The sequence below is a fragment of the Podarcis liolepis genome, assembly GCF_965112155.1.
Source record: "Podarcis liolepis genome assembly, chromosome: 17".
Classification (NCBI taxonomy): Eukaryota; Metazoa; Chordata; class Lepidosauria; order Squamata; family Lacertidae; genus Podarcis; species Podarcis liolepis.
This window is the reverse complement of record NC_139571.1, coordinates 25,139,962-25,164,121: the sequence shown is the minus strand read 5'-3', so window position 1 is coordinate 25,164,121 and position 24,160 is coordinate 25,139,962. Positions and strand designations below refer to the sequence as shown.

General features: G+C 42.2%; 1 protein-coding gene across 50 annotated transcripts in view; it reads left to right on the top strand.

Moving 5' to 3' along the window:
- Positions 1–24,160, top strand: part of MPDZ (multiple PDZ domain crumbs cell polarity complex component) — a 125,559-nt gene that overhangs the window by 37,359 nt on the left and 64,040 nt on the right. For all 50 annotated transcript variants that reach the window (XM_083482143.1, XM_083482141.1, XM_083482138.1 and 47 more), the window contains exons 4-13: positions 3,998–4,213; positions 5,240–5,379; positions 6,846–7,059; positions 8,895–9,023; positions 10,404–10,607; positions 14,204–14,324; positions 15,126–15,214; positions 16,103–16,298; positions 20,312–20,401; positions 23,715–23,801. In XM_083482143.1, coding sequence (XP_083338269.1) covers positions 3,998–4,213; positions 5,240–5,379; positions 6,846–7,059; positions 8,895–9,023; positions 10,404–10,607; positions 14,204–14,324; positions 15,126–15,214; positions 16,103–16,298; positions 20,312–20,401; positions 23,715–23,801 — 1,486 coding nt within the window. The remainder of the gene's footprint in view (positions 1–3,997; positions 4,214–5,239; positions 5,380–6,845; positions 7,060–8,894; positions 9,024–10,403; positions 10,608–14,203; positions 14,325–15,125; positions 15,215–16,102; positions 16,299–20,311; positions 20,402–23,714; positions 23,802–24,160) is intronic.

The following is a 24,160-nucleotide window of genomic DNA, read 5'->3' as shown; positions in this document are numbered from 1 at the left end:
TTTATGAACCACGTACTGGGCCCTTTGCTCTACAAGAATTGCGTTGCTTTCCTAGATGATGTGTTGGTGTATTCGGAGAATGAGGAGCAACATGTGAGAGACGTCAGAGAAGTGTTGAGCAGACTGCAAGCCAACAGGCTGTGGGTCAAACTGGAGAAGTGTCGGTTCCATACCAAGGAGGTGGAATTCCTGGGGTACCGCCTGTCAGACAAGGGATTGGCCATGGATCCCGGCAAGGTACAGGCAGTGCTGGAATGGAAAACACCCAAAACCAAGAAGGATGTGCAGAGGTTCCTAGGGTTTGGAAACTTTTATCGTAAGTTCATCCGCAACTTCGCCCATCTGACGGCGCCCATCACTGACTGTCTCAGCAGTAAAAAGAAGTTTGTATGGACGGCGGAGGCGGAGCGAGCGTTTGAGGAGCTGAAAAGGGCCTTCGCCTCTGAAGAACAACTTCTGCATGTGGATTTACGAAAGAAGCTAAGGGTTGAAACAGACGCATCTGACAGAGCCATAGGGGCGGTGCTTCTTCTGCAGCCGGGGAAGGAGGAGTCAGAGTGGCGACCGTGTGCCTTCTTTTCGCGAAAGCTGAACAAATCCGAGAGGAACTACACGGTGTACGACCGAGAACTTCTTGCTATTCATGAGGCGTTCCGGAGATGGAGGCATCTGCTAGTTGGTGCACAACATAAGGTGCAAGTGTGCACGGACCATAAAAATCTAGAGTATTGGAGAACTGCGCGAGTGCTCAACCAAAGGCAGTTGAGATGGGCCCAGGAGTTCTCCAAATTTAACTTTGAGATTTGTTACGTGCCAGGCCCAGAGAATGTTAGGGCGGACGCTCTCTCACGCAAACCTGAATATTTGGAGGGGGAGGGAGCACCCGAAGAAACCCATATCATTCCAGAGGACCGCTGGGTGTGTGGGGCGACTTTGGTGGGGCAAAGGGAATTGGTAGAGGGTACGGTGCAGGATGCATACGCCCAGGACAAACTCAGGGATCTCAGGAGGGAGGAAGACAAATCCGGTGGTTTTGAGGAGAGAAACGGGGCATTGTATTATAAGGGAGCGTTATATATACCTGAAGGGGAATTGAGGGAGAAGGTACTCAAGCAGCTGCACGATAGCCCCACAGCAGGGCATTTTGGGCAACACAAGACCATGTGGCTGGTTACCAGGGAATTTTGGTGGCCCAAGGTCAGGGAAGATGTGCGGGAGTATGTGAGAGGGTGTGAACAATGCCAAAGAGCCAAGGGGGAGAGGCGGGCGCCGGCTGGTTTATTAGAACCACTGCCCACACCTGAAAGACCGTGGGAAGCAGTGGCAATAGATTTCATGACTGATCTGCCAAGGTCTAGAGGGAAAACAGCCATCATGGTTGTAGTAGACCTGTTAACTAAAATGGCCCACTTTATAGCCTGCTCACATGCGGTCACAGCAGAAGAAACAGCCAAATTGTTTGTAGAGAATGTGTTTCGGTTGCATGGCGCCCCCTTGAGGGTGGTTTCAGACCGAGGGAAACAATTTACTTCCAGGTTCTGGAGGAAGCTCATGAGCTTACTGCATGTAGAGGTTAATTTTTCAACGGCCCGTCATCCAGAAACCAACGGGCAGGCGGAAAGAGCAAATGGGGTTCTCCAACAATATTTGAGGTGTTATGTTAATGACAGAGAGAATGATTGGGTGGAGAAGCTGGCGTTGGCAGAATTTGCCTACAACAATGCAGAGAACGTGTCCACGGGGATGAGCCCCTTTTTGGCTAATCACGGGTGCCATCCCAGAGCCTTCCCGGGGGGGAGGGGGAGAACTGGAGCGTTCCAGCTGCAGAACAGTTCGTTGAAGAAATGGAAGCGATCCATCGCCAGCTCCAACTCAACTTAAACAGGGCTAAGGAGGAATATAAGAGGCAGGCAGACAAAAACCGAAGGGAAGGTGAAAGCATCAGGGTGGGGGACCAGGTGTGGCTGTCAACCCAAGGGTTGCCGTTCAAAGGAGGTTGTAAGAAATTAAGACCCAAAAGGCTGGGTCCGTTTGAAGTCATGCAGCAGGTCAATCCAGTGGCTTTCAGGCTCCGGTTACCGAACCACATGAAGCTGCACCCAGTTTTTCACAGGTCGTTGCTGTCACCGTATAGAGGAGACAGTGAAGGGAGGGTCACTAGGGGACCAGCAATGGAGGAGAAGGAACACAGCTACCATGTAGCGGAGATCCTCGATTCCAGGTGGAAGGGAGATCAAGTAGAGTATTTGGTAATGTGGGAAGGGGAACCGGAGTCGGAAAACACCTGGGTTAGGGCAGAGGATGTCAATGACGAAGTTTTAATAGAGACTTTTCATCAGAGGTTCCCACGTAAACCTCAGCCTGTAGCGAGGTTCCGAAGGGAATACTTTGCCACCACCGACGAGGAAGAGGAGTTGGAGGGGTTCCCAGATTCTGAAGAGGAAGAGGATTCAGCGAGCCAGGACGACGATCGATGGAGGGAATTGTTCGAGACGTCGGAAGATGAGGAAGATTCGTTTCGGGGTTTTAGCCCTTCACCTCCCAGGGGAGAGGAAATGGGAGGGGGTGAGGGGGGCCCTGGAGGGGAGGTGGATGTCAGGGAACTGCCATCGGAGCATCAGGTGGTGGAGGGACTCAGGGAGGAAGAAAGAGACTCAACAGCTGAAGCAGGGACCAGCAGGGGGAGGAGTGGGTCTCTGAGGGAATGCGAGCAGGAGGGAGGGCTCAGGGAAGCTTCCAGCGAGAACAGTGGGGAGGTATCTGAGTCTCCCATAGGGAGACCCACACCTCGCCGGAAACTGTCACGCCGTGAGTCCAGGAGACGCGTTTCCGTTAAGGAGCTCCTTTGCTGGAAACGCTTCCGCAGACAGCCACTGTCGGACTCTACTAGTGACTAGAGCAGACATGTCTGAGGAGCTCCGTCACACACGGAGGTTTGTGGGGTCGCACAAACTCTGAGGGAGCACGTTTTTACGCACAAGCAGCTAATCAATCCCTAACAATACCTAACACAAGTACATAAATATATAACATTCTGTTCATATATCAGAAATAATTGGGAAAAGCTATTATAGTTATCTGTAGCCATACCATATCTCTTTTTTATACCTTCAATCTACAGAAGTAATTTACTTCTAAAATTTCCCCCTTTTTGTTTTCTTTGATGCAGTTGGACCATTTCAAACCATTTCTGCTATTCTTTTATCATAAGTGGTTGCTTGTTGTTGCATATTTGAGCTACTGACAGATTGACAACAGTTAATAAATTCCACACCAGTTATTTGGGGTTTAATGTGACCATCTAGATAGCCCAATCAAATTGTCCAAGGATTTAATGGTATAACCTAAAGGGTCATTAGTGTGATTAATCTGATTACTTTTTCCCAATATTTCTTTATTAATGAGTGAGACCACCAGATAGGCTTCAAATCTGCATTTGAGGAGCCACACCTTCAGTCTTTGTCCAACACCCAGTGTATATTTTTCTCAGTCTATGTGGTAAAGCAATTGGTAATGTTCACTTACGTTTTCTAGTCTTTGGTTATAAATTTTATGCCATTCCAGCTCAGGTTTCTCTGTCCACCACTTCCTTATATTTCTTCTCAAACTATTGCCAAAACCCCCTTTATTGTTTTCCTTCTAAAAATCTTATCGTCTACATGCCATTTTCTGTGCCCTCATGTCCCCCCACCAAGATAACTTATTAACTGCCACTAAGAAAGCCAATGTGTGGTTATACTAAATTTCAATTACAGTTGACTCTTAAGCCACCAGTGTGTACAACATTTATCATACAGTGTTCCATTGGTTTGTTTCATGACTTCTGTAGTGTTTTAACTCTGTTTTGAACATGTGTCGTATCATTAAGGGCATGATAAACCTCCAATGTTGGTTTATGTGAGGGCTTTTTCTATTTTGTTTTGTGTGTTTTGCCCAGTTACTGTTTGTTCTTGTGTTCTTCACAACTAAAATCCAGTAATGTTGCATAATTTTTTAGGTACATGTTGCACCTTCTATCTCCTCATCTGGCGAGCTCCTACAGCTTTCTCATCATGCTGCTATTGTGGAAACTTCACTCCCGAATGAATCCTATCTGTTGGCTCAGCAGAATGGCAGTCTTTCTAGTGGGCTAGAAGCAGCTGCCCGATCTCCTCAGATTATTGTGAAGTCTGCTAGTGATGACTTTGAACTACTGATCAGAAATATGGCACAGGTAGGACTTCATAACTTGAATTAACTTTCTGGCACTGTGGCCTTCTGCTAGGGCAGACATGTCAAACCAGTTGACTGCAATCTACAGGCAGATCCCTGGATGATCGTGGTCGATTGCGGTCCATTGTGCATTCCTAAGAGGGATCCAACTGTAGTGGGCAATGAATGTATCCACCCCTCGGGCAGTCATTAGGTGCCCGCTGCTGGCGATTTGGGAGATGAAAGTTGGTTTTGTCGCCGTGTGCGTTTCAAAGCTGTGGATTGTTTGGTGTGCGAGTTATGGCACCCCCCCTTAAAAATAACTGCACAACCCTGTGCATTAGTCCCCCAAAATAGCTCTACAGCTCATGGTACTCTCCCCTAAAAAACTCATCAACCCTGTGCAATCGTCCCCCCGAAAAGCTCAACAACTCTGGGGCACTCCCTAAAAAAAACTAAACAACTCTGGGCAATCCCTTCGTTCCTTCCTTCGTTCCTTCGTTCCTTCCTTCCTTCCTTCCTCCCACTCACCCACCTAGCCACCCCACGCATGCTCCTCCTTTCTCTAACGACAGTGGGTAGATCACTGCCAGTTTTCCTATACTGGGAGCAGATTGCAGTCTCTTGGGAGTTGGATGTGCCTGTGCTAGGGGATTAGGAACATGCCACAAGTTTTCTCCATTTTTATGAGCTTTGCCTCTCAAATGTTAGCACTAACTGTAGTTACCCCAAACGCAAGTTCCTAACTCACTTTTGCATGGTTGCAAACTGTGATTTGGCACTAAATTTGGTTAGTGAACATGCTGGTAGATATGTAAAGGTAACTGTACTTAGTCCCAAAACATAAGAGTGAAGAGATGCTTCATTGTGGGATGCCCAGACTGCCTAACCACAGTGATCAGAACAGGACCTGTTCGTTATGCCTCTATTGGATTTATTTGTTGCCTGCCTGGTTTGTTTATTTGTAATTTGTTTCTTTAAACATGCACAAACTTTGAAACCACATTGCTTCTGAATTTGTTTCAAAATGGTGCTGGTTTTCTTACAGGGACGCCTTGTTGAAACCATAGAACTTGTGAAGCCTCTAAGCGGTGGTCTAGGCTTCAGTGTAGTTGGCCTGAAGAGCGAATATAGAGGTGAACTGGGCATATTTGTGCAGGAGATTCAAGATGGAAGTGTGGCACAAAGGTGAGATTGCCAGGAACCACTTTCTTAGTCAGATTTTAGAGATGGGAAGAAATCTGTAAGAGAAGTGCCACTTTTAGTCATGAACAATAGTATAACAGCTACAAAGGGATATATTGCTCACGACTGATAGCTCATTGGAAGTTATAAAGATTGTAATATTCATGCCATTCATGTACAGTTTGAATTTCAGATCTTTCTTTCCCAAATTGTTTATCTATTTTTTAATTATTGTGTTCATTTATACATGTTGCAATTTTCCTTTGTTGTGTGGCAAAAGATAAGGACTGCCCAGAAAGTATCCCACCCTTTTTAATATTCTTTTGAGAGGCGCCCAGAGTGGCTGGGGAATAAATGAATGAATGAATGAATGAATGAATATTCCTAAGTTCTTATGACCTCTATTTCCTCTTCTCACACTCTGTCCTACTGCAACCAGTATACTGTTTGCCTGATATATTGCTAACTCCTTCCCCTGCCTAGTTTTTCTTTTCTTAACATGGTGAATCTGTTGGTTTCTATAATTTATTTGATTCTTGATATTTCTTTGTTTCATTCTTGTTCTGTATTGTTATGTGTATTCTGCAGGTTGTTTTGTACTGCTGTGGGAGCTTTTGGTATGAAGGGCAGCATTTAATTTTTTTTTTAAAAAAATTAAAATTCTATTGATTTTAGCATAAGAGAATTAAACATGAGTTTCATTCTCCTGTTGGAAGCAATGACACTTGAAAGGACTTAGTTTGTGACCAGTATGTTTTGGGCACATAGGTTTTAAAGACTGTTTAATAAATTTATTGATCCTAAAAAGAAACGTGGATTAGGCTCACAGCTTAATTTTATTCAGCTTACTTTGACTCAAGTCTGAAGATTATGTGATTCCCTGAAAATAAATTCTCCACCAGCAAATGAATGAATCCCTTTAGTGATTAAGTTAAGAGCAGAAAGATGTCCCTTCCAATGTAGTTTCCTTCTTCAGTTTTAAAGAAGGAAAACTAGTCTCCTCCCCACCTCCCTCTTACACACCTGATGGCAGTGTTTGGTAAGTAAACTGTATGGATTGATGAATATTCAGTACTTGTACCGTGAATGAAGTAGAGCACATGCTCTGTTAAGCAGCAGGCTCAAAGTCAAGAATGAAGTTCCCAGGCTATAGCTGGAAGAGCTGGAAGCAACCCACTTGTAATATGCTTAGTCTCGGATGCGGGTGCAGGGAGAAGGAACTAGCTGTGGGGTGAAGCCAGAAGACAGTGGCAGTGGGATTAGCTTCAAAGAAAGCTGATCACCAGGGTGCCAAAATAGTTGCTCACAGCAAAACTGCAGGGAAAGATTTTTTCTATTTTTTAAAAAAAGTTTGGGTGGGGAAACAGAAAAACAGGATTAAAAGAAACTATTTTGGAAAAACTGACAAACTAATATTTGGTGGCGCTTAATTTTGATCATTTCTTTTACCCTTCACTTGCCTACGATAGAGATGGAAGGCTGCAGGAAGCCGATCAAATCCTCGCTATTAACAGGCAACCCCTTGACCAGACCATCACACACCAACAGGCTATCGGGATCCTACAAAAAGCAAAGGATTGTGTCCAGCTGGTTGTGGCCAGGGGCGCCTTGCCTCAGCTTATCAGTCCTGTGATTTCTCGGTCCCCATCAGCTGCTAGTACAATCTCAGCCCACTCCAATCCAGTGAGTACATTGTATGAGCATTGAAAACAAGCACGCCTTCCTTTTTCTTAGCTTAGGTTGCAGTTTAAATGCTGTTTTCCGTAGTCTTGTAGACTAATCACCCCTTGCCTCAAGGTCAAGATAGTCATGCATAATCTTCTCCCAGAACATTAAGAAGGCGGTTGAGTCAAACTGCGTCTCCAAGGGAAGTTTTCCCACGCTGTCAATTTGTCTCCTAGTGCTCAGGCAATAATGTTCCTTCAGTAGGAAGGTCAGAGGTGCAGAATTTGTAGCTCTTCACATGCTGCTCCCACCTGGCTTTGAGTTCCCTTTAAGTTCCAGATTATTTGCGGTAGGGTAGACTTGGTGAATCCACAGATGGAAAGAAGCCCATGCCTTCAGGCTCCAAGGATGATGACCAAGTGCCAGTCAAGGTATCAGACCCATTTGGATTGTGGACAAGGCTCCAGAGCATTCTACCCTTCTGGGAAGCATCTACATTGAATCACAGCAGCAGCAAAGAATTCACATCAGTACTGCCCTCTAGACCAATTCCACCCATCACTGACATAACACTCCCTAAAGTACAGCGAATCATGCAAGAAGCCATCAGTCACCTAATAGTGATAGAGGCTATTAAACCTATTTCTCCAGAAGAAAGGTGCTTAGCCAATGGCTTAATCTTTTTCATCTCCCTCCTCTCCCCTTGCATAATATTCTGGAGATTCTTCCAACCCTCCAGAACAGATTTTTTTGGGGTGTGGGGGGATGCTCAGGGGGTATGCGGGGAAAGAGAGTCTCTTTTTTTGCTAGCAGGAATCATTGTGGTGGCTTCTGCTGGTGCAGTAATTTAGTTGAATACTACCCCTAGTTGCAAAAATTCTGTCCTGAATTTCTTATAATTGACAAGTACGTTGAGAAGATCTTGCAATCCAATATTGCCCACCAGTTGTCTCCTTTCTTCAGGTGCTTCATTGTCCCAGACATCCTTGGTTCTTGGCAATCCTGTAGTTAGCACAGTTGTCCTGTCGTTTTCTCTCAGCCAGGATGGACCTTCTCTTTCAGGGCTCTGTCACACACCTAGATGCATCTAACAGAAACCTAACAGTACCATGGCTGCAGTCTGCCACTTGGAAGTTGAACCTCAGTCCTTCTTAGCTGCTAACAAGCCCCTTCTATATGCTGGTGTAGTGCATCATCCCTCTACATCAGCCAGTGCTATGGCCCACCTCTTCCAGCTCACCCATCTGGGTGAGCCACGCAGAGGATGTTAGGGTAGCTGACATTTCCCCTCTTGGATGCCCTTTCCCGACAAACAAATGGGCAGTGAGGAATTGTGGCAGCTGTATTCAATCGCTGGCCAACCTGTGCCTTCTCCCCCACGCTAATTTTCAGAGGCATACTGAATATATCTGAATACACATTGAGCTTCTACCAGCTTTACCATGGAGCTTCATTGGATTATGAGGTAGAAAGACATCTCATCACCCATGGCATGCATAATTTTATATCTTTCTGTTATATTGACTGCTTCAGAGCAGTGGGTCTCAATTCCTTTTTCTATGCCTACATAGAAAATAACATGTGTTCTCAGCTACAAGCTTTAATTTTGATTCCTGGTCCCATTTTGAACTAATTCATTGAGATGGTAAACACTGTTGATTTGCCATTGAATACTCTCAGAATGAACAACGCTGCATAGTGATTACTCATAGGCAGATTTCTAGAGTGAGGATTCAGCCAATATTTAGCATGTTTACATTTCTGTGCTCTGTTACACTAGAAACAAGACAAATGCTTGTCCTCTTGTTGTTGTTGTTGTTGTTGAAATTAACTTTCAATATTGATATTTGCAGGTTCACTGGCAGCATGTGGAGACCATTGAGCTGGTGAATGATGGATCGGGATTGGGATTTGGGATAGTGGGTGGAAAATCAACTGGAGTGATAGTGAAAACCATCCTTCCAGGAGGAATAGCTGATCAGGTACACAAACTATGTTCTTGTTTATAGCACAGAACAATATAGAATTACAGTTTATAAGTATTTTATCTACCATCGTACTTTGGTTTTTTAACCGCTTAGTTCTCGGGACGTTTTGGCTCCCGAACACCGCAAACCCGGAAGTGAATGTTCCGCTTTGTGAACTATTTTTTGGAAGCTTTGGTTTCTGAACGTTTTGGAAGTCGAACGGACTTCCGAAATGGATTCCGTTTGGCTTCTGAGGTACGGCTGTAACTGGTACCCGTCTTTTATTTTCTTGAAGTAAAATGAGGGGGTTAACATTTTTGTGTGCAAAAACTGCTTCATTAATTAAGAACTGCCCCACTCCAAAAAACAGCAACAATATAAGCACATATCAAAAGGGAAGAAGGAAACGGTTAGAGCTGTGCTCAGTGCCACCGCCATCCAAGAACAGCACTGGTGCCATCCAGCAGGCGCAGATTCTGTTGCAAAATTATGACTCCCTCAGCTGAAGTTGCTGCCAGAGGTGGAGAGAGAAAAGGGATGCTCCACTCTAGCCTCAGCTTCTCTCTCTCTCCTTCCCGCTTCACCCCGCTGACTGGCAAGCTCTCTGGAGGTTTCCTCCTATTCTTCTTCCAGCTGGGCTGCCATCTACCAGAAACCATGAGAAGGGAGAGTGCTTCTACAGCTGCCTCCTCCATGGCCAAACATGAAGGTTTGTTTGCCAGAAGCATCTTAAAACCACAGGATAAGAAGCTGGCTTGCTTAAACAAATCCTAGTTGATATTGGCCACGGTTTATAGTTTAGACAACATGCTAAACTGTGGTTTGGTGGTGTTGTTGTTGTTTGCGCTAAATCCCACTTCGTTTCTTTTCACTAAAACCCTACCAAGCAGTGCTAGCTGCAAAAGATGCTCCCAATTTTCACTACTCTCTTCTCATTGCAATCCCCCCCAAAAGCTGCTCTTAAGAGTTGGAAGAACCCCTGGAACAGTATGGGATGTGGCACAGAGAGTTGCAAAAGGCTGTATATTGCAATAGTGTATTATGCTTACTTTTTGAAATATAAACACTAGACATCTTGGCATCACTTTTACCTGTGTTTATTATTTTACTGCTGCAACAATAGATTATACATTAGAGTATAAACAACTTTTTTGAATTCCCCTATATCATTATTGTTGCAATACTAGTACTGTTAATGCTGTATTGTTTTTAATACTCGATTGGGAGCTGCCCAGAGTGGCTGGGGAAACTCAGCCAGATGGGCAGGGTAGAAATAATAAATTATTATTATTATAATTATTATGGTAATTTCTTGTTGGGGTGCATGTGTGTGGTCTCTCTCTCTCTATATATATATATATTGCCAGTAAAGTAATTGGTTTTTTCCTCATCTAGCATGGTAGCCTGTGCAGTGGAGATCACATATTGAAAATTGGTGATACAGAGCTGGCTGGAATGAGCAGCGAGCAGGTGGCACAAGTCTTGAGGCAGTGTGGAAACAGAGTGAAGTTGGTTATAGCCAGAGGCCCACTCGAGGAGCCCACGCCACCAGCAGTTCCTCCAGGAACACCAGTACAAACCTTTATGATGGATAACCAGGTAATGATTTGACAAGGTCAATTTAAGAAGCTGCACTGGCAATAGAGACTTCAATGGTGGTTCATTATTTAGAGTTCATGGCTCACTATTTTCTTAATCCAAAGGCATATAAATAGAGTGTGCTTATCACCATACTTAAAAATAAATCAATCAATCCCTCACGGTAGTCAGTAGTGCATCTGTGCACTGGGAACTCTGAGGAGCCAGACATAAAAACATGCAAATAATTTCTAACCCACTAACCTCAATGTGCCACTTGAACAACAGCTTCAACAACAGCTGAGCAATCAGTGTTTTGTAACACCTCCCACTTACTCTGTGGCAGCCCTTTCAGTCCAGCTGGATTATTAAAACACTTTCTCCCAATATGCCTCTCTTCCTCCTGCCTCCCATACCCACCTCATCACCCCCAGCAACCATCAGCCTTTTCCTTTCTGTGCCAGCCGGCACACAGCTGCAGCTCTTCACCTAGGTCAGCTGCTACAACTTCAGCTGCTGCTAGCCGTGTGCCAGCTAGCCAGCTGCCACCTTCATTGCACGCTGTATGCCCTTCTCTGTTTTGCTGTTCTGGCTCTTTTTCTTTGCTCTCTGAAAGGCTCCCTCAATTCCCCTGCCCTGAAACCCTCTGTGTTCTCCCTGACTCACAAACGAGTCCTTCGCTTAACGTTCTGAAGGGATGCCAAGCAAGATTGCGGTTAGTAACGTGAGAAATGGGAGAGGCAATCTGAGGCATTTGGTGTGTGAAAACAAAGAAATATCATGCAGCAAAACAACGCACGTATTTTTCTGAATCTTAAGAAAGAAAGAAATCTAATAATCTGACAGCTGACGAACTTGATGCATCAGTTGAGCTGATTTTATTCAGCAGAATGAGGTGCTACTCGGTCGAACTGTGACTGCCACAATTGTATACTGAAATAAATAAAGGAAATAAAGAGGGGATCAAGCTCAAACCTTTCTGCCTGGAGGCATGGCTTGTTCCAGTGACCTCACAGTTTTTCATTGCGCTTTCTCCCCCTGCAGTTTTCAGGAAGAATTCCTGAAAGATTATTTGAACCATTGCTTCTCATCATATGCGTAAGGTTGGGAAACAGTCTTTTAGTTTATAAAGAAGCCTTTCTTTCCCTTAATAGTTAGTTGAATGTATACTAATACAGTGGTGCCCCGCAAGATGAATGCCTCGCAAGACGAAAAACTCGCTAGACGAAAGGGTTTTCCGTTTTTGCGTTGCTTCGCTAGACGAATTTCCCTATGGGCTTGCTTCGCAAGACGAAAACGTCTTGCGCTTTTTTTTAAAAGCCGCTTGAAGAGGCGCAGTTGCGACGGATCGTGCTTCGCAAGACGAAAAACATCGCAAGACGAAAAGACTCGCGGAACGAATTATTTTCGTCTTGCGAGGCACCACTGTAGCTATTTTTAGGGACAAAGAGTAGGCAGCACGGTAGCGTTGCCTATCGGCTCTCCCTGAAATCATCACAAAAAAGCTGCTATTAATTGTTACATGCCCCAGTTCCCAAGTTGTTTTTACTTTGCCAAGTAGAATTTGCATTTGATTAGTTTTACTCAGTGACCTTCCCCTCTCCCTGCCCCCAGAATCCTTTGTGCTCCCCTTTCTCTAGCATATATAGTATGTTACCCGTAAGTCATCTGTATAATACACTGTTAAATCATGGCTCATCATTTAGTTATCATTATTAGTAAAGGAGGATTTTTTAAGCAGATCCATTGTGCCACACTGGGTGTAAACAACTGGAGTTCTGCTTTGTGCAACAGGACCTCCCTGTTCTCTATCTACAGCACCCCGCCCCACCAAATCTGTTTTGAAGGTCTCTGGACATTATTGGGTTCAACCCATATATTATAGGCGAACCTTAGCTCTATTTCCTGTTGACTTTCATAGTATCAGGAATTATGGCTATTGTTATGCCTACTGGCATGGTTGTTCGAGAGCGAACAGGCAAGATCCCCACTGGTATTTTCAAAAGGCTTTATCGGTGCGAAAACATATATAGTGCAGAACGTCTCACTTCCATGTCTTGCTCAGTCACTAGCAGAATCTGAGAGTGGGTGGTCCTTAAACTGTCCCCAGCAGAGTAGTCTCTTGACCCCCATCCGACGCCTCCCCTCTCTGCGTGTAAACCTACTGCGCAGAGAGGGCGTGGGTAAAGGGGGACCTGTCTCACCCCCGCTTTGCTCATGCACAGTGTCTTGGCTCTCTCTTGCATCCTCTGAGCCCTGCATCTCTTCCCCACTAGAGGCGGGGCTTCCCTCCTCCGCAGAGGAAGTGCTGCTTCCCACGAGCTTTGGAGGCTCCCTGTAACCCAGCTGCCCTTCCACCTCTCGCCTCTGAGCTGATGGCAGTTCCCTGACAGCTATTATTATTGTTGTTGTTGTCATATTTTGCACTCAGGTGTCTAAAAGTGAATTACACAATGGAAATAAAAATGACAGTGATGTTAAAATCAGATATGAAAGCAGCAGTAAGCAAAAACTGAAACACTTCTACTCACCATACTCTGTTGAATATTTGTTTGTCTACAGTATTTTCGGTAAAACAATTTGGTCATATTCTAACTTGTATTCTAATCTCTACCAGCACAAGGAGTTCCTCTTCTCCTCAAATCTGCTCCAGAGGGATATGCAGTGGCGTAGCATGGGTTGTCATCACCCGGGGCAAGGCAAGTAATTTGTGCCCCCTCTGCCCTAGGGGCAGAGAGCTGCAGGTGTGAGCGCGCCCCCCCAGATGTTGCGCCCGGTGCGGCCGGCCCCCCCTGCACCCCCCCATGCTACGCCACTGGGGATATGGAAACCCCTGCAACAGATTTTAGGGGGCACATGGGGGGTGAAAGAGAGGGTTGGCAGTCCTGCTGCATTCTTGTTATTTTTTTGGACTAACGGGACCCGAGCTTAGCGCTACATTGAATACAACCCTTTTGTCTTTAAGTGTTAGCTCCTGAATTGAAAGTTTCAGGACCAACTTGTCGTTTTATTTGCCTGAGTCACATATCCTCTTGTTATTTCAATTTTAATATTTGTGTGCGTATCTTTTATTTTGAAACATTTCAGTAATAATAATATTTACGCTGACCTTTAGTTTACTTCTCTTGCATGATAGTAATATCTGTGGAAGTGAATCTTGAAGGACCTCGAAACTGCAAAACACTTCATGGAGCCCCAAACAGCAAAACATTTTGTTTATTTATTTTCATTATCTTACTTATTTGCAAACATTTCTTCACAGACAACATTTTAACAAATGTAAGGGAGGTGAACAGCATAAAATCAACAATAAAACAACATCAATAAAACAAGTGCAGAATACATCATAAATCTGTAAATCAGAATAGTACATTAGTATATTGATGTATATTGGATTGAGCTGTATAAATAGGTACTTTGAAGAAAAGTAAAACTAACATTTTCAGCAGCTATTTTGGAGGGTTGCCATCTGTACAACTATCATTCCAGTTCCATGCTATCTATTTGCAATTTTGGCACCTGAATTGGTTTGTAAAATATGTACCAAAATTTTTGTCCCTGAGAACTGTCCTCATGGGACATTCTTTCATTTGTTTTTTTGTTTTGTTTTTTCTAAGAGAGATGAAGAGACACAAGTTGAAAATGATGCTAATGGAAATATGTTTGATGTGGAACTCACAAAAAACATCCAAGGATTAGGAATAACTATTGCTGGTTACATTGGAGACAAAACCTCAGGTAATATTAAGAGCAGATCTGTGGAGGGCTATAGCTTGGTGGCAGACGCCATGATTTGCACACAAGAGGTCTTAGAGTTCAATCCCTGGTATCTCCAGGTATGGGTGGAAAGGACTTCTCCCTCAAACCCTGGAGAGCTACTGACAATCATTATGGACAGGGCTCAGGCTATTTTAACCAATTTTCAGGCTCCTTAAGCGGGACTGCAAAAGCACCATCTTCAGGTACCACTAAAATACCAGTAGCTGAAGGGGAAGGTAGCCAGACCATTACAAGCATCCAAGGTGACCAGGGACCTCCCCACTGCTGGAGAGGGTTAGACACTTTAAAGAGCAGCTTGCTTAACCGCTCTCTAAAGCACCGCCCACTCTCCTTTAAATAGCTCACCTGGGCTACCAGCTGCTTCCTTGCTTGCTTGCCTGACAGTCTGTTGTTGCTCTGCAGTTGCATGACTGCCTGTTGGTGGCCATGTGAACTGAAGCACGACAACAGCCTTACAATTTTATGTATATAGGAGGCTGTGCACGTTCAAAGAAGCTGGCATTTAACTGGGGCTGCCTCCTTGTATGCATCTACGCATTAAAATGTAAGCTTATATCCTGGGGGAAAACGTCTTCAATGAGACTTTGGACTTACATCATAGTACTAAGGTTAAGTGCTTCGGTGTTTTTTGGTATGATAGAGAACAGCGAAATGTCTCTGTGCTGTGTCTGGGATTTTGGACTCTGGTTATAGGTGCTGGTGCAGCAAGAGCTGAAAAGTAGTTTTAATTGCATGAGGTTTTTTCCTTTTCAACCACAGAACCTTCTGGTATTTTTGTAAAGAGTATCACAAAAGGCAGTGCAGTTGAACACGATGGTAGAATCCACGTTGGAGACCAAATTATAGCAGTAAGTAATCATAGAGGAATGATTTTATTGGATACTTGCTTTTATTACCCTCACTTTTATGATCCCCGTTCCACCCTGTGGTATACAGTTGACCAAATACTATTGATTTATTTAGAACCTTACATACCTTTTGTCTAACAGAAAATACACCTTATGCTAAACATTGAATAGCCAGCCATAGGATTGGGCCATCTCCTTGGTGTGGAGACATGTGTCCAGCAGAAGGCTGATTAGATTCAGTGTTTGAAGCTGCTATGAATAGACTGCATAAAAGAAACTGGAATGGATAATTCACACGGGCCTGTTTGTAATAGCTCCATCATCAAATGCAGGTGTCTGTTCCAAAGACAGGTTTTTGCATGCCTGCTTTCATTGATCTGCACTTGGAAACATGGTTATTAATGCAATCACATTAGCTGTACCCATACAGAGAGAAAACACAATTGCTCTGTCCTTCCAGTTTTTCTTGTATCAATCATTTGGTCATCCCAGCTGTCACTGATGACACAAATATATCAAAGTGCTGTAGTTGGTTATCATGTGAACACTTATAACACCAGACTGTTACTCAGCAGTAGAAACCAAGAAGGAAAGGGACTATTTGGTTATGATATTACAAAGCTACATAAACCCAGTCCTTTTCTTTCACAGTGGCTTTGTATAAATCTAAACACTGAAAGCTAAATGAATCTGAATGTGGTTTTCTGGGATGCTCATATTCGGAGACAACAAAGCAATAATAGATAAAAGTGGCTGGAGACCAAAATAAGACATGACATTTTGCAAGTGGCTAAGATGAGATTTGGCTCATTTTGAATTACACACTTCTTGCACGTTTATCTTCTTTATAGTGGCCTGCTGGAAATTAAAACACATTTAATCATTCAGGTGGATGGAACAAATCTTCAGGGTTTTACCAACCAGCAAGCAGTGGAGGTTCTGCGGCATACTGGCCAAACAGTTGGACTCACGTTGGTCAGAAGAGGCCTTAAGCAGGGAAATCACATTCAACCCCATGAGGACTTCAGTGGTGCTGTTGAAAAGGATTTAATTTTCCAAACGATGGATGTTGGCACAGGCAAAGGTAATTAAGAATGGCTTTGCTTCAAATGAGTTGGATTTTATTTCTCTTTCTACAGCTTATAAAACTGGGGAAAATGGGTTAAATTTGCCCTTAGAGTCTGCATTTCATTTTTCTAAAAAAAAATTCATATAGGGCTTTCTCATGTAAGGGATTTGTTCTCATCCATAGCTTTTATAAAGATTTCCTCTTGGAATTTCAGAGCTAAATAAAGTGTCAGCAGGAAGCTCCCTGTTTAAGAGAGTCAGCAAAGATATGGATAGAGCAATGGGATATTGGAGATTATTCTTAGTGTTGAAGGAGAATATAGTGGTGTTTTTGTTATGTTAGATGGATGGATAGCACCACTGTCTGTGATCTTGGAAAGCTGCCATCAGTCAAAATAGACCAAATGGATTGATTGGCCGACAATATAGGGAACTTGATAAGTTAAAACACTTTTTCCACTACTTTACAAGTAAAACAACTGTACTGTATATGTGACGAACAGCTGAGCTGGTGATGCAGTGCCTTAGAATTCCACCAGAGGGCTGCAGCCTCTCTCTGATTGGCTACTAAGACAGCCAACCAGAGAGAGGTGGAGCCAGCACTTTGGGAGGGCAGATAAAAGGAGCTATTTCAGAGAGAGTGCTAGGATAGGGAGATGGTTTAAGAGAGAGCAGGAGGAAGAAGAGAGAAAGGAGAGACTTGAGAGTTGCTTCTGGTCTGTGTTAGGGCTCGGCGATATCTGGTTTTTGACATCATGATATCTCACCAGTTAAACATTGTGATCTCCCAATATATCATGATGTCTGAAAGAAGGATGGAGCTATGTAGAGGCACTGATTGGCTTCATGGTTTTTCCCACATTGTGGTTTTTGCATAAAACACACACATACACCATGATCTCCAATATATTGCCAGGTCAAAAATTATGAAACCTATATCATGATATGAACTTCAAACCGGTTTTGGACAATGTATTGATATATCACCCAGCCCTAGTCAGCGTGTCAGATCCATTCTGAGGAGAATATTTACAGCTATAGAAAGGAGTCTCTCAGTTTAGATAGAAAGTGGCTTGGGAGAGTATTCAGACAAGAGTTAACTGGAGGGCTGAGTTTGAAGAAGGAGAAGTAGAAGCTGTGAGGGTGATATACTTTGGTCTTGTTTCAGTCAGGAGGGGAGAGATATTCAATAAATATTTAAGAAGGACATGGTGATCCCCTGGGTCTGTTATAATGCTAGAAGTATCTCAGGAGTATGATTGACAGAAGGTTGGGAATCTGACAGAAAGTACCACCTTGCTTAAGAATCAAAGTATTAAGCTGTAACACCTATGGTACAACTAAGTTAAGTAACTGAGGTGTAATAGCTGGAAATAAGCCAAGCATTTACTAATTAGTCTAGAAACCTGTAACATCTAACTGAAAACAAGCAACTGAAGTTTAAAAGAAGCTATGTGTTTGCTACCTTGTTAGAAGCCTGTAACATCCACTGGTTTTAGTATACTGGTAATTATTAAATAGTTGACTGTTTCCTGAAGTAACTTTATTGCTTCACGAATAATTTGTTTTACCAACTTTGTTGCTGTTTGTTCAACTTCTGCCTGAGTCTCCAAGTATTGAAGTTTTACCTCCCACAAAAAACATAAGTAAACCCGTTGTGGTTATATAGGGTCTATGAAGCTCAATATGCTTCATCCTAGAAGGCTTAAAAATGCAGCAATGTGACATTGACAAGGTGTTGCATGGAAATATGTTGTTGGATTCTAATCAGACTCTCTGAGGCATTAAGATATCAGCCTTTCCATGTCTTAAAAATCCTCTGGAGAAGCCTGTCTCCAAGTACCCTCCTTAGTAGAGGAACACTGCTTCTGCGAAGGAGAAGACCTTTTTTGTGGTGGTGCCCAGACTCTGGATATCTTCCTATTTTAGAGTGTAGATTTTTGGAATTGTGTTAATCATTGTTTTTGTAGATTTTCAGGTTTTTATTTTGTTATAATTATTGGTTTTGAATTGTATTTCCATGGTTTGTGTTTACCCACACTTCTGTAAACTGCTCTGCAATCTTTTGGTGAAGGGTGCTTAAGAAATATCTGAAAACAAATAAGTAACTTTAATTTTGATAATATCGCCATAAAGTAAGAATTTATTGTAGCATTCATGTGGTGACTTTTTCCTTCTGGCTTTAACTCCATGAGATAACTTCTGAGAGCTAATAAGCCCCATACTGAGTTTCTGATAATTTCTGCAGTATGTTACATATCACCATGTTCAGACAAAGCGTGTTCTCCTTCATGGAGAGCACGTGTTACTGTGGGGGCTGACAGGACACTCCAAAGTTGTGGGGTGGGCTAATTGATCGTTGGCCACTGTTGTGATTGTGCTTCCCTTGTTGTTGGGAAGAAGTTAATGTTGCCATTTGTTGATTGACAGCCAGAAATGCTAAAACTCCCTGCACGAGGCGTAGAGCTTCCTCTTTTCGCCCCGTGCATCGGATTGCTCGTCCCCCCTCCCTATATTTAGAGTTGTTCGCTTTGACCTTGCTATGCCTGTCATGGGGTCGTCTGCTCTTGGGGCAGGGGCCCGGTAGGAATTTTGTCCATTTGGCTGATTGGCTGGGGCCATTTGGTTTTTGCCTACTGTGTAGCAAATCATCACAGCTTGTAAGGTTGTGGTTAGGCATTGGTTTATGGTTTGGTTGGTTGAGGGGTATGGATTGGCTGTGCCTGCCCCTCTAATGCTGCTGCTGCGAGGGATTCCGTTAAAGAAATTGGGGGCTAACTCTTGCTTGTCCACCCTGTCAAGGGGCTAGGGCCATGCAAGAGCCCCTGGTTGTATTTGGGGAGGGCTGAGGGCAGGTTCCCTGCTCCGTCGCTACCCCAAGTGTATTCCCCTTTTCTGACTTTCGCAGGCATGTGGAATGTCAGTCTGTCCCCCATGGGGGGGGGGGGCAGATAGTCGCAACCAATGCCTAAGCAACCACTCACATTTTTGTATTGTAATAAAGTTGTGGCCAAAATTATGCCAAAAACCTTCAATAAAAATTTCTGTGTGATGTGTGAGTTATTGGGGTGGCCCTGGGGACCCCGACATGCAAATTAAGAAGACATATTCACCATAAAGCTGGGGTGAGAGAGATAAACTTACGGGTCATTTTTTCTTCATTAAGAATAAACCATTATTGATGGATAATGCAACTGCAAGATTTATAATTTTCAGTGAAACTAATAAAAATATTAAGAATGCAATCTTATACATGTCTTACAGATGTTTACTTAGAAGCAAGGCCTGTTTAATGTGAGAAATGGGCCATCAGAGGACTTATTTGAGTCATGCTTACTAGCAGCCTTTTAAATATTCTGATTGGGGCTTGAACCTCTGTCTTTCAAAGCATGGTCAAGGCAATTGCAGGAAGGATTCTTCCCATTGTAGAATAAATAATGCACAGGCAAAACTTTTCCCACCTGTAACCTCCACTTACTCCCCTCTCTTTGGATGACATAGATTGAATATACAACAAGAAGAATATTTGCCAACTTTATGTATCCACAGTATTTAACAGCAGTCTAGTGGCTAAAGAAATGGTGGAAGAACAGATTTATTGTTTCCAGTGATTTGGCAAACATTTATAGGTAGAGTGATTATTAGAAACCTCGGAGTTCTGTGTTCTTTCCACTTTATCTGAAACAAAGGAATAAGGAAAAAAAGGCCAGTAGTATGAATTATTTTGATAGCATACATTTTTTTCTTTATGACAGAAAGATTTAATGTTTAGATTATTATGGTGAGTTGTTCTTCATGTATAAAACTCTACAGTGATAATGCAGTACATGTTTTTTTTTAAAAAATAAAAAGCTACTTTCATTATTATACACCCCTACAAACAGAATTTCTTGTTTGAAAAACACACCCTTTATTTGGTCCAGGAGGGAGCTGGATAACAAAAAATGAAAGCAGGAGAACGTATTAATTGCACATCACAGAACAAGGGGGTGCACAGAAGCTGCTCAGAATATTCTTCTTCTTTTCCAGAAAGCTGTGAAGGAGAGCAGGAGCCTCCATCATTGTCATGTGGTAGCAGTGTGATTCACACTGGAGAAGACGTTGGTCCAGAACAATCAGGTCCGAATTGAGAATTTATAATATAATCCCCCCACCCCCACCCATTGGAAACACACTGGCATGCATATCTCAGCTTTTGCCTTTGTGTGTGTGTGTGTGTGTGTGTGTGTGTGTGTGTTTGCATCCCCTGCCTTAAAAATCTGTGAAAACCCCACTGGAAAGAACAACAGACAAAGTCTGGAGCTGTTTCTAGAATTTACCTTTATAACATGTTGTTGTTTTTTTAACTGAAATAAGCACCATACATAATATCCTTCAGAGGTTACGTTTCCATAGAACTTTTATTCACAGAAGCAAGTTTCCAAAACATTAATATGGGTCGGTGCTTTATCCTAACTTCTTCAATGTAATCTCCCCTTTTTCTATTTTGCTCTTTGGGAACTTTCTAACTTCCTATCTGTGATGGCCTAATCTCTATGTTTAACATTGCTTTCTACAATAATAGCAAAAGCTGTTTTTATTTGCATTTTTTTTTCATTTCTGTATTTTCTAATAGTATTTGAGTTGAGTGGCTTCAGACACAGCCTGTCATGTTCTCTCTAAATATTTGTCTTCTAACACATGTTCTTTCTTGTCAGTGCTACATGACTAACGGTCTTTTAGAAAGTTTCACTAAAACATCCGTTCTGAGTCTCACAATTGGTTTTATATATATATAAATGCTTTTTAAAAGCACCCTTGCTTTAGACTAGCAACAGCTTTCTACACTTTCGACTCTTAAGTCATTTTGAATGATGTAGCTTTTAAAACATGCAATCTGGAGAGTACACACAGACACACAGACACACACACACACACACACACACACACACACACAATCTGGTGGCAAAATGCCCCCTGATTTTTAATAGAGCCATTTTGTATCCCATGAAGTATTCACACATCTGTGGGTGGTCGTGGTAGAGCATGTCTTTGCTTTAACATAGGTATGCACTATTTCTGATGTGGAAACTTGAATGTATAGCAGCCCACCAAAGGCTCTACAGATCTCTTGCTTTTACTATCTGCTTTGGATTGCAGAAATGGGTTTGGGTGTTGCCATACATTTGGTTTCCTACTATACACTAGATACCTGGTAAACCATATTTTGGCGTGATAGGTTATAAGTTGTGCTGGTTTGATTTCCATTATTAAATGATCACATTTGTGGCGATCATTTCATATTCATGTCATAGTTAAATATTGCAATGTTCGCACTTTTTCGTGGCACTGGCTGTGTACTGCGCATTCTCCTGTATTTCTTCAGCCTTGATGTAAACTCTTTCGAGTCATTCAGGTTTACTTTCCTGACACATTTCTTTTAGCATTTCCTCACTTCCCTTACCATCTTTCCGAAGAAACCTTCATGTTGCATATAGTATTATGAATTCGTGAGCAGGATTTGAACTATGAGCAACAGAAGGAATGAGAGATTATCAAATTATTGTTATGGTATAAGAGACAGAAGATAGGATGTGGCAAGGAGGAGAAATAAAAATCACCATGGGAAATGGGATGGGAAGTAAAAAAATAAAAAATAAAAATCTATTTCTTATTGGAACGTTTATGTGAAATTCCTGGAAATCTAATAAAATATATCTTAAAAAAGAGCGAAAGAAACTTTCATGTTGTGGTACTACACTACAGCAGCATATTTCTTATTTTTTTCCATGGGCTAAATCTATTAGAAGTGCACATATGTTTATGAACTTACATTCTTCCACTGCCCTCTAGGGACCATAATTCAATAGTAGCCTCTGAAACTTTTGAGTGCTAAAATCTCAAATCATTCGTGCATATTGAGAGAATGTTGGCTGTCTCTCTGCGTTTTATATTAGGACATTTCTGTTGTAAGCAGAAGGTTATTTATTTGCCTATAATCACTCAACGCCAAGCCAATTTTAAGTATATTAATATAACCAAAGAAGTTTGTGAAATTGTATAACTATAACTTGTGTGCCAGCTATTGAATCTGGAACTGGTGTTGCTTTGGATCTTATAAAACTGGTCACTTAACAGTATCTAGCAACATACCTGCTGTTATAGCATAAATGCTAAGTGGTAGTTGCATTTTAAAAAGAAAAACCAAGACCTTTTATTATGTTGTTTTGATAAAGAGTTTTTTTGGGGGGAAAACAAAACCTCGCTATATCAATGTTTTGTGCTGTATTTTTTAAAGATACCACTTCTTATTTTGAACTGATAGAGAACATTACGGCCAGTGCTTTTTTTCTGGGGGGATGCAGGGGTATTCATATCCCTAAACATTTTGTAAATCTAAGTTTGTAAAGTAAGTAAGTAATTTTTTTATTTATACCCCACCCTCCCCGGCCAAGACCAGGCTCAGGGCAGCTAACATCATATATCAAATACATTAAAACACAATCAAACAGTTAATTAAAATACAGCTTAAAAATAGAATCAGGATAAAATTAAACGATTGCCCACAAATTACAACCATAGGGACCGGGAACCTCAAGTATTTATCATTTGGCCTCATTGAGGGGCAGCATTTCAATATCAGTAGGAAAAAGAGAGTACCCCTAAACATTTTTTTAAGAAAGGAAAAAAGCACTGAGTACAGCCAGAAAAATCTCTTTATTTTATGGTTCTTAAAGTACAGGAATTTAATACGATGGCGAATGGGGGAAAATGGAGTATTTTAGACAACAGTTCTGCCAGATGAATACAGAAGCTGCATGCAATTTCTGCATTCACAGAGAGGAGAAAGTGCACTAGAGGGTAGCCAGAGAGAAACCTAATTATTCAGAAAGCTAGACGAGCACAATTAGCATTCTTTGGAAGAGAGGAGATGAAAGAAGATCCTTGCAGTAATACAACTCTCATCTGAATAGCCAGGATAAGTGCTTAAAAGACTGATCCTCAAGGTGATGCAATTCCAAACTGAATAGCTAGGGTAAGTGCTAAAAAGGTACTTAGTTTAGTGTCCAATCTATAAACAAAGTGATACAAAAGTGCTCCCACAATAAACTGTTCGCCTTGCGACTTGCTAAGAGTTGCTACAGATGCAGTAAAGCGACGGCAACAGCAACAAAAGTTTCAGAGAGCTTTCGTACAACCTACTTTGATTTGAGAAAAAAATACATTGCGGGAGTTACATTGAAGTTTCCATTTCAAATTTCCATTTATTTTTCTACATTAACAGGTTGTGTGCATTAATGGCATTCTCTCTCCCCCCCTTTTAAATAAACTGGCAGATAGATATGCACAACACGTTTTGCCACAGTTCATTTACTGTATATAATAAATAAGGCTAAGAATAACAACAGGATTTTTCTTCTTCTATAGTTAACTGCCAAACTGCATCTTTTAGGTTTTCAGCTAACTTCCACCGATGAAGAAATATCATTGCAGAACAAATGGCAGTCATTTTTGGGAGCACATTATGAGGTGGTGGTAGGTAAACTTTTGCTTGCTGTTTATAGTGTGTGTGTGTATGTGTGTGTGTGTGTGGAATGGGTGGAAGAGCTGTCCTTGCAAAATTCCAAAGGAAGTAAACATTATGTATTTGTCTTTCAGAATATTAAATCTCAAAAATAAGCATAAAATGCTATGTTATGTACTCTTTAGATGAGAAAATAAAATGTGTTCTGGGCAAACAACAGTTCATAAAGTGCTGTAGTCTTTAGGAAAACTTGGTACTTGACTGATTCATAAGTTCACGGTATGTTATATTATGCTGTAGGTACACCAAGCTATGCCAAGTACGTAAATGGTTGTTGTTTGCCACAACTATACCATGCAAACATGAAGTGAGTA